This window comes from Hermetia illucens, chromosome 6 (genome assembly GCF_905115235.1).
Source record: "Hermetia illucens chromosome 6, iHerIll2.2.curated.20191125, whole genome shotgun sequence".
NCBI classification, from domain to species: Eukaryota; Metazoa; Arthropoda; class Insecta; order Diptera; family Stratiomyidae; genus Hermetia; species Hermetia illucens.
Window position 1 is genome coordinate 20560398 of NC_051854.1, and position 11619 is coordinate 20572016.

The following is an 11619-nucleotide window of genomic DNA, read 5'->3' on the forward strand; positions in this document are numbered from 1 at the left end:
GAACTAATGTAACTCAACCAGTCCAAAATGTGGTGGAAGACCAATGACTAAAAATTTGTTCAATGTTGCATGTTATATTTCAAATCAGAAATTGTTGTGAAATTGTATCTGCGCCAAAAAGGTGTCAATCTACAAGTTGAGGAAAGGTATTCCAGAAAACCGAATATTGAGTTATTATCGTTGGAAGATTGGAAAGCTTCGGTTCAGCTCAATTATTTAAGGATTACGGGGGTAACTTCTTTAAGTTCACTGTGAAGTTGCGTAGCGTTCAGAATGTTCGATCCAGGGGGTCCAATAGATCATTATCCCCTCTTTAAGGTAGCTAGGCACGTCTTTTTCGGCTCCGGCGGAAGAAGAAGATTAGGTAATTATGGAATAGGGATGTGTTAATTACGTTATGCTTAAGATACAAAGAAGGATAAAGTGATATTAAAATTAACTGTCATTTAAGAAGATCCCTAAGTATAAATACCTGGAATGGTTATCGAAACTTCAGTTAAATTTTTGAATTCAGCCCCATCAGGTGGTTGTTTGTACTTTGAGAAAATTGAGAACTCTAAAAGCGAAATGACGAACGTAGTGCATATAACCGGTCTAGTTAATGAATTTGAAATGGAGGATCTTGAAGGTATTTGTCGCCTATATGGTGCCGTTGAACAAATCAGGCTTGGTAGAGGAGTACCAAAAGAAGCGTTCGTTGAATTTAAGGACCCACAGTCGGCGGCTAACTTAGCGGGAGCACTGAACGGACAAGAAATGTGTGGCGATACCATTAAAACTGAATTATACGTAAATTATAATAACGAATGTGATTCGTTCAGATCACGAAAATATAGAAAGAGGGAAACGCTCTCGACGAGGCGGGATACGTCGGAATCAAGAACTAAGGACTGCGGGCGTCAAAGGTCATTCAGAATGTATGATACAAATGGTGGGAGTAGGGATGCAAACAAACATAGTAACCCATTTAGAGGTCGAAGGCGAGAAGTTGACAATAGAGGGAGTTCCTCGAATTGCAGGAGAGTGCCTGCAAGTAAAGATCAGATAGCCTTGAAACGGGATCGGTCTGAATCGAGGGCTCGTGTAGTTAACCAGCGTATCTCTTACGGAGGCAGATATCACTCTAAGAGGGATGGAGGCTTCCGCCGAAATGATCGTTCTAAAACAAGTAGGTACCATGCCGGGAGATCACGGAATGATTTGAACCAGGATAAGGAACGAAATCATTTGGATGAGGATAAGGAACGGAACACGGATAAATATGGACGCTTCACCAACCGGGATCGGTCTGAATCACCCCGTCGAAAATATCGCTCGGTAGTTGTACAACCTGCCAAACGACGCCGAGTCGATTCGGTTGGATCAAGTTACAGCACCACGTCCAGTCAGCATTCCTCAGTAATTAGTCGTGGCGTTACACCAGATAGTGGAAACTGGGATTGATATGGAATTGATTGTTATAAAATAAAAACAATTTAATAAACTTCTCTTGTGTTAGCTAAACAATGTTTATATCTATTCTCTTCCAAATGCTTCACAGATAATCCATACTGGCGGCAGTGCAAGCACATGGTTTCCCCTTTCCGAACTTTCAGTACAGTTTGTTAGACAGGCCAGAATGTCTATTCTCTCGTTAGGCGTCTATTGGCTCTCTAGCGACTCCCCCTTTTGTTTCGTTCTCGATGAGTGTTGGGGCAGGAGGTTTCGGTTTTTCTTTAGGTATCCTTTCTTCAACTCGAATAGTTCAGTTATTTTTCCTCCAAACTAAGATCTAGTTCTTCCGGGACTCGGTGAGTCTTACTGTTTTACTTTTAGCATTTGTTAAGCTTCTCTGAGCTCTTCATCTTGAATTCGATGAGCTATTCTTGAAAACATCCATTTCAGGATTTTTCAGTGAGTAGTCGTGGCCTGACACCAGATAGTGGAAACTGGGATTGATATGGAAACTTTGTATACGTTCTTGTAATTTTCGTAAAATAAAAACCATTCAATAAACTTGTCTTGTCTGTGATCTGGTTATAGGTCTTAATCGCTTGCCTTAGATTGAAAAATGAAGCAAAAAATATTGCTGGAATTGTCATGAGGTTTCGTATTCGGTAATCATTAACTAGCGAGGCAGATTGCAGCGGATGATTTCAGTGCTAATATCGACATGTTTGTAGCACGAAAAGTAGGGTGTTGATATATACATAAGTCTTCTTTGATGAGACATCGGTTGTTGTTTTGGTCAGTTTTCACAGATCCAAGAGCCTGAGGAGGAGAGGAGCCTGAGCACATAAAAGTTTGATTTTTACAATCTCTAATGTATCGTTTTCCAGTCTCAATCTCATCGATGCAATAATAATGTTGCACTATATCCTTGGTTTGCATTTATATCATGAATTGGTACTCAATTTTTTGTTACTGAAGACAACCCCACAATTCGAATTTTTGATAATTGTTATAAGAACGCTTTTAGGGAGTTTCTCCGGAATTACATTAGGAGCTCTATAGAGAGATTTCTTCTGAGATATGTACTGCATAACATTCTAGTTCCATATCCCTCTTCAGTCTTGATCGAAATTTCATAGTCAAAACCCTATCGTTAACCAGTTTCCCCAATTGGAAACATAGCTTGTGTGTCCTGTGAGTTGGGGCTTAAAAATTCCCCCAAAGTATTCACTGCTTGTCGTAAGAGACGACTAGAAGGGATAGAAACGTCAACAACGCCTCGGATAGGCCCTGACCTCACGGCAACGGACTTTCGCTATAGAAAACGGACTATGATTGGTTCTTCTTGGACAACAGAAACTGAACTGAAGTTCAACAGCGAATGCTACTACGGCCCAGTTATCGCTCGACAACTATCTTGCTGATCAATCGGCAGATATACTGAGTAATTCGCTTGATAATATCGATGAGCATTGGACTGCCATCAAAAGAGCTCATTTCTTGGGCGCCACATAGGTCGTAGGTAATAAGTCATAAGTTCTGGTTGACTGCGGAATCGTGGAGGGGATCGATGAACGGAAGGGGTTGAATACTTTGTTGACTCCTGCGAGCGATGATGGGAGTGACGGGATCGAACTCCGATACCGAGCTATATCCCCAGCAGTTCAGCTTTGTGTGCGCATGAAAAGGGAGAATTTGCTATAGCGGTGACCAGGTAATCGGCACGACCATCTTTTGATGGTCCTGTGATGATGATGATAAACAACTGATGAAGCGGAAAGAACACTTCACCACCATTCTTTATCGTATGCGGTGAGGTTCCTCCTTTTGTGGATGAAATGACTAGCCACCCTAACATGCGAGTACGGACTGTTCTTCCAAGCAGAAGAGAAACTCTTCCGACAATCAATGCATTCAAATGGAGTAAAGCTGCTAGGCTTGGCCGCCTGCCCGCAGAGTTCTTTATTGCTGATATGCTGCCTCCACTCGTCTTGGCAATCCGACCTTTCCCACAGAGTGGAAGAAAGGAGGTATCATCAAGATCCCAGAGAAGGGGACCCATTTTAAGTGAAGAGAAGGGGATACATTCTAAGGGTGATAATAGGAGAGATTACTGCGTGCTCCTTTCCGTCGTAAAGATAATAGTTATAATGATCCTGGAACGCAAAGAACATCTCGAAAGCTTGATTTACAGAGAACAGCCTCGGTTCCGCTCCTCCTGCATTGACCACATCAGCACCATACTGATCATTTTGCAACAGTGCTTCTTCGCTGCACCTGATCTTCATCTATCTGGAGGAAGCTTTTAATAGCGTGAAGAGGGAGAGCATCTTGAGTGCTCTGCCCAGGAGGGCATTTCGGAGAAACTAATAGCTATTATCAGAACGATATACAGTGCTGGGCAAAAAAATCCGATCAGGAAGAAAATCTGATTTTAGTGAAGAAATATCGAGCTGATAAAAAAAGTAAATATGAAGGGGTTTTGTAATGATATTTTGAATATTTGCATTAGTTTTTGGAGAAAAAAACCTAAGCAAAATTTTCAGAAGGAACTTTGGTTTGTGTTTCATATTAATCATAAAACTCGCCCTATCACAATCATTTTTTGCTTAACTAATAACTAAACAATAACTTCATAAATGCTTAATTAGAATTTCGTTATACCTCCCTTTGCCTTAATTACGGCTCTAACTCTCGCTCGCAGATCGATTTCGTCATTGCGCGTCCTTTTCTTCCTTAGTGTCTACAAGTTAGTAAGTTTAGTTAGTGTCAAGTTTAAATTCGGTCTGTTCCCGAGCCAAGTCAACTACTTTACTGAGTTTTCGGCCAGTAAGTTGCGCACCTCCAAAGCAAAAAAGATAAAATAATTGGGAATTCTTCAAATATTTCTTATAAAACAGCTAGAGAAAGGAAAAAAATGTTACTTACAATGACTGGGCGCAGAATCCTCCTGAAATATTACCTCACTTGAATAATGACATTGCTCTTAAATACAAGGTATGAGATGCTCCTCCAAAATTCGTTTGTAGGCTGGGACAGTGACTCTTCCATCAACTAATGGAAGTCCTTTGACACCATAAAACGAAAAGCAGCTCCAGATCATCCTGCTCACCGGCTGGCGTGTGTTCTGGATACACTCCTCACTGAATCGCTAACTTGATCTTCTCCATACGTGGTGGATCCCACTCGACCCAAAAATATTAAATTGGGATACATCAGAGAATATTACAGTTTGCCAATGTTTCAGTGTCTAATTTCCGTGATCATTTGCCCATAAATAGCGTTCCTTCCACGGTTTTCATTTAAATTATGCCTTTTTTGAGGCACGTCGGCTATGAAATCCGCTCCCTTTGAGTCACTGACGAACCATTGATGCATCAATTTGTGTCCCGATGCATCCTTGAGCTCTTTTTAATGTCCGATGAACTTTTGAACCGATCCCGCAAGTAGAACCTCCGTATCGGCTCCGTCTTCGGCTGATGTAGTCTTTCTTATCTATTTAATTTAACGGATGAAGTCAAAATCAGAGGAGGAGCGAAGTATAAAGCCTGACAATTTTGCAGCTCGATTGATGACATCGAGGCAATGGTTGTCAAAGCGGAGCTTATTGTCGAAAGTGACTCGGAGGTCTTAAGTGGAATTTAAGCAGGATAACGAATGCCCGTTAAGAGAGTAGGAGGAAGAAGTGCGTGAAGATTTTAGGGAGTAACACATAGAGTGAAATTTTTTGACGTTTAACGCTAAACCATTAGGCGAGCACCAACGAACCAGAGTGTCCAAGTTAGACATAGCGGAAAATAGCTTAAGGTCGTCTGCATAGAGCAAACAGGGACAAGTAAGGAAGAGTGAAGGTCGTTCATAAAAAATGAAAATAATAAGGGAGCCAGAATTGATCCCTGTGGGATGCCAGAGGAGGGGGAGAAGGAGCAGAAAGTACAGCCGTCAAAAGAGATGCTGCAGGATCGGTTGGAAAGGTAAAAGGCAAGCCATAAAACAGGTGGTATAGACTGAGGAAAAGTAGCGGCAGAGTAAATCACAAGATAGTTGGGAGGAGTTAGCTGAGAAGCCAGAGAATTTAATGGACGGAGGGGGGGGGGCTGTGCAGGACAGCAGGAATACGAATGTGGGACCAGAAAGGTTTCAGGTTTCTGCGCTTGAGTGAGTCTTCCAGACTGGTCAAATATTCAGGACTTACGTATAAGGATTTAGGACCGATGAACGTAGAGATTTGAAAAAAACTAAGTCAGCATCGTTTCTAGAAGACTTCTTCCTCGCAGTCTCTTTTTGACGTAGTTTATGAACTTCAGTGGTGAACCAGTCGGGGTAAGAGCGTAGGCACTTAGGAGATAAAGGAACATAGCAAGGAAGAAGAGCAGATAAAATGGTATAGAAAGTGTTGAGTGCTTGGTCACACGTAAGTGGAGAGAGAAGGAGGACCCAGTTGATTGACGCCAGGGCTGAGTTCAGACTTTCGAAGTTCGCCTTAGGAAAATTAAACTTTGTAGGCTTGCGAGCGACTGGAGAGTGAAAACGAGATACCTGAACATCGAACTCGAGAGCAGGATGATGGACGTCAGGGGCAACATAAAACGGAGCATGAAGGGATTGGGGAAAGACAACGCATAGAAAGGTTAGAGACGACAACGGCAAGAGTGCGATCTAGGTGGTTTCTAGAAAAGTTAAACTGGAGGGCACCACAGGTGTACATGAAAGTGGATAGAAGCAGGGAAGGGTGGGTCGAGTTATTAGGGAGGGAGGGAAGGCCAAGAGTAATGGGCCAGGAAAGCATAAGAAGATTAAAGTCGCCACAGAGGATGAAAGAAAGTGACGGAAACAAAACGGTTAGAACCTCTGATAATCTGTCGAAGAAATCCTCCTACAGAGAAGGCGGGCTTAGGCAGGGAAAATATGCGCACGATATGATAAAGGGAAATACGTTTGGCGGAAAGACACGGGCCGGAAATTGGAATTGGACGATAGCATCGAAGTCGTGGGGATATGTAACATTGAAGGAAGCTATCACTCGGCCAGAAGAGGCATCGTTCGTCAGCTTTACACATGAAAGGGGTGACAAAGTTGAGTTGGTTTTGTTTCTGATATAGCCCAGAATTTCGTCGGACGTGGCGGAGTACGCTAGACTTGACACGAATAGCTGTTTTGGCGGCGAGGCGACGGTGAATTGGGGGCCGTTCGGACGACATGAGGTCGGAAAGGCGATTCACCAGTGGCGGGCGTCCATGGTACACAGGAGGAAGCGTGTGGTGGTGCTAATGCAGCGACTGTAGGACAGCCGCCAGAAGTGCATAGCGCCATGCACTGGAGTCCGACTGGGTCGCCTCAAAGGCACATGGCGTAGAAAAGTGCAAGTGGTTTGGGAAGTCGTAGGGGACCTGACGGGCTTTTCAGGTAACCGCGAACAATGGCGCATAGATGTGGTTCATGCGCTATGGCAAATCACCTGAAAAACGTTAAGTTTTCGAAAACCTATCAGAGTCTAAACCTTTTTGTTGGGTTAAATAAATGGAAACTGTTCAGAATTTCAATGTCTTTGCTTGTTTAAACCGCGGATATCTAGGGGCATTGATAGAATTCGCAATTTCTTTTCGAGAGACATGATATAGTTTCATTCACAATCTTATTGTAAAATTTGTAGATCGCTGACCTCTAAAAATTTGTGGTTGACTAAAAGATTTTAGAAATTATTATTAACCTTGAAAAAGCGAAAATTTGCTTGAGGGGTATCGCAAATTGCTACATATTCTAGCTACTTTCTCGTATCTGAATGGAAAATTTCCAAGAAAAATAACCATCTCAATTTCTTTAATGAAATTCTCATAAGCTTTAACCTGATTAGTCGTGGTACATACTTTGCATAAAATAATATTCTGCTCTACTTTTTTTGGCGGCCGATCTTGCAACTTGTACCGGATACCAGTCATTTGATTCGACTTAGCGTATTTTTTGAGTACGCACACTAGCCCCAATATTTACCGTGGACCTTTCAACTTAACAAATACCGCCTGTAGGCTATGAAATACATAATCCAACGATATCTGGAGCCGTTTTTTATCGAACTTGGCTTTTTTTGTCAATGAACTCTAGGAAATAATCGTAAAATACTTATCCAAATCGGACGGTTAACAAAATATTCAAACTTTCAACGCTGCGGGTGAATATCAATCAAAACATATCAAATGATATCTACACAATAGGCGGCCTCCCGGTTAATAAGGGTAATTTAATGACAACAAACTGTTCGTTCCGGACAATGGACTTGCTTCGTATCTGTACGTGCAATTGTTTCCATCTTGCGTAATGTGTTGGATTCTTTGATGATTAGAAAAATTGGACAGCGAAATTGCCGTAGATACCGCTCGATTAGATGCAGGATACTTCAGATTTATGACTGAGAAGGTCATGATTGCCTTGATGAGTAGCTGGCAAGACCAAGGTCAAGTAAGTGGGAGCTTGAACGCTATTACTTGAAGGGAAAAATAAACTAGCCGCAATGTGTTATTCGAAATTTGATTTTTATTTTGGATAAGTAGTCAGAAGTGAGACGAAATTTTTTGAGCTAGCTGATACTTCCAGTACTTTAGACATTCTCAATTCAATGGGTTTAATTTCAATATTCATAGGGATTGCATTAGAAACGGAACTGTTGAGCCGGCAAACAGGATATTAAATATTTAAATTGAAATATTCAAGGTATAAGCTTGCTGAAAGCTTCAATATTCAATATTTTTTTTCAGTTCTATAAATTTTCTGGGTTGAGTAATGAGCTTAGATGCTAGGGGAAGCCCAGATGGTCCTCCGGATTGACAATGTTAATAACGAGGTCCTCTTGGAGCAAGTTGAGTATCGCCTATGCGTAGTTATATTGAAGTGTCTTGTTGATATACGCTTGGATGCTTCTACTCTAGCCAGCCTTGAGAATATAGTAGAGATCTTGTGACTCTGTGTTAGGGTGCTGTAATATTATGCACGAGAGGTAACTTAAATCGGTTGCAACTTTATTAGTTATATAACGATTTCCATCAGCTTTCCAGTATTTTTTCAGCACGGCCGCGCCAGGACCTAAGTTAACGCAACAACGTGTGGGATTCATAGCCACCAAAAACCACCACCGGTCCCTCCTAGCCGCGCGGGACCAAAATATCCTCCTCCTTACCTCCCTCGGCAGATAGTATTTTTGCAATTGCTGAGGAAAACCATAGTCAGTTGTCCTTTGACGTCAGCATCTCTGGGAGTATACACAGGTTCGCGGCCCTTGTCAGCGCTCAGTTCAGCTGGGTAATGTGGCAGATAGTCCCTCTGTGTTTCGCTCAAGCAACAACCTAATATTGCGTACGAGTTTATACGTCTCCCAACCCTTTGAGCACTCGTTCCATTTGCGTTGCTAGAGATCAGACAACTCCAACCGTATTCTTCCATTCTTTTCGTCACTCATTTCCTTTACTAGAATGACGACTGGGATCGTGCTTGCCACCACCAGCAAGTAGTCTTTCAGTGCCCCTATTGTGGCGATGTATTCCTTGGGTACGAATCGCTGTCGACAATGGATAGCGAAGTGTTGTAAATGATTCTCCCCATTGTATCTAAAAGGCAGATCAAGCAATACGGTGCTGGATCTGCAGGTGGGTCATTGCGTTTGGACTTAGACTATTGCTTTTCACTCAGAAGGGAATATTCCTTCTTTTAGGTACGCCTCGCCTTATTGTTGCCAATGTTACGACATATTTCCTATACCACTTTTAGAGACTGGCAATGATTTATTTTGAAAGGTGAGGTGACGTTTGCAGCCTTTCCATTGGTACTCTCTAGGTGCCACCCCAAATCGGCATTTTCGCAGAAACTGTTTTTAAGATTTTGTGTAAAACAAAACCTTATTAAAATCGGTTTACTGTCTGTCTCTCTTTTTTTAAGGAGGTAGAAATTTTCAAAAGACTCTGGCCTGGACACACCAGAGTGTGGGATTTTTACCCACTAAAACCGCATTGAACCGCCTTTAGGTACTACATCAATATCAATATGTTTTCTAGAAATTGACTGGAAGCACCACTCCTTAGCTTTGAAAGTAATATAGGCTATACAAACAGCGTTATAATAGAACAAATTTGTCACTTTTGGGAACATTTCTTACATTCTAAAACTTGGAATGTCAGTCATATTCAAGTGAGTGGTTTGACAGACTAAATGCATAAACATTATGAGCTAAGTACAAATGGGGCGAATTCCCACTTAAATATGCTTGAATAAGAAATATACAAAACCTTTCATATGTGAAGCGCTTAGCTTCTGGTTTTCCGACTTGTTAGTACTTTTTTTGCTCCTTTCCTAGATGTCATTCTTCTATCAGTAGTTGGGTTGCTTACTGGGGAACAGCCGCCTCCTCGGCATACTAGTGTCGCATTTTCCATGATCTGGATGACTTTTTCTATAGCCGCACCATTCAGGGAAGTCTAGGGTTCAAGCGTCACATGAAAATGTGTCTGTTCGAAAGCTTCTGCAACTTACCCAAAATTCTTAAGAACTTAATTCACCTTTGACCTTCATGGAGATTGCCTGGTAGTTATTGAGGGAGTAATTTCCGCCAACTCGAGAAGTAGGCCTTATAGCTAAAAGTAGTGTGAGGTCTACTATAGACGTCATGTGACTTTCTCTGAAAGTTTACCAGGTCCCAACATTCGCGAGTTGCATGCCTAGATCCATGAATGCTTTGACTAGAACACGTCCTTTAACATTGTTTTATTCCAGAATCCACACTTTAAAATCCGCGTCCAAAACCAGAACGCTCAACATACGCTTCAAGGATAATAGCTGTGTTTTTCACGTTTGCTCTGATGAATTCCCCTCTGGACATGGCTTTGTTATGTGATCGAAGCCAATGCATCTAAATTATCATTTTATTGCAGTCTACTCACTTAGTCGACACGTAAATCAACCTACTCATACTTCCTCTGCTGCCACCAGTTTGAGTGCTGCTTCCAATTGCAGGCTGTTCAAGGTGGTTTGTGTCCTATCGTAGGTTTTTCGTCGAATTTTTAGTGCTGACTTTTAAAATGCTTCGTGATGGTCTCATCTGCATCCTTACCGACTATATGATCTCCAACTTATTAGCACTTATAACCGCTCCCTCTCCTAATGACTTTGCAATTTAGCCTAAAATTCGCCCGCATTTATAATCTTGAAGTTCTACAACATAAAGTTTTCTTCTGGGGACAGCCTTCACCTCGATTGGAGAAGTGATAAACTCCGCTTGTATCTTACTCTGGCCTCTTTTTTCCTAAGGTACCAAAACTACCTTTCTTCAGAATCGTGGCTACGTCAGTTTCGCTGCCAGCTTCAGTTGTTCTCCTCATCGATCCTTCCCCGTATCTTATATCGGTGGGTGATTTGTAGTAAGTATGCCCATAGATGTGCATTTTCAAATTCGTGGATATACACGACTCATTCCAAAGAAATGACGAGCCTGATGGGAAATTTAAAAACTTTACACAGAAATTTTCTAGTATAATGTGCCACATAAGGGCCTATAATTAAATATTTTGATGATAAACTTAAGGAGTCTCTGCACTAAATTAACAATGTGTGGTAATTCATTATTGGTAACTTTACCAGTTATCGACATCGAGGCTATTTTGATCCCTAGATTTCGTATAAAGGCACCAGTATGAGATTTTTCATTTCATCTTTTAGGAATGGTGTCTTAAACTAAATGACCATCTACCTACTCCGTCCCTAGATAAATGGTGTCGAAACTGACATTTGTTCCTAAAACTAACCATCAACATATCCTCCATTTGATACTCAATACGGCTGTATTCGACAACAAAGAATTTCGGACTACTCTTAAACTCATTATTGAACGATGTGATTGATTGTATGCATCGGTGTTCACAGTTCCTACATTTTCACTCAATTTCTTGTAAACGCCCCTTAAAAAAAATGCATATGCCAGACAAGCAGATAGACACTGACCTGAATTGCTAAGATTTTGTTTCCGGTAAAGCCTTAAAAAATGGTACTAGTTTGCCAACACTTTAACACTTGATATATATTAAAAGTAGATTTTGAGGGTTGGGAAATATTCCCTCCAACTGCAGGATACACTAGTGAGGAATACAGATCTATGGGAGCTAACCTATCGCTCACTGAGAGGTCAATATTTGCCCTTTCTGGGTCATT

General features: G+C 41.5%; 1 protein-coding gene across 1 annotated transcript; it reads left to right on the forward strand.

The window, feature by feature from the left end:
* Positions 1-567: 567 nt before the first annotated feature.
* Positions 568-1443, forward strand: LOC119659027 (probable splicing factor, arginine/serine-rich 6). The gene has a single exon (XM_038066922.1). It carries the CDS (start codon positions 568-570, stop codon positions 1441-1443), a length of 876 nt encoding a protein of 291 aa, XP_037922850.1.
* Positions 1444-11619: the final 10176 nt, after the last annotated feature.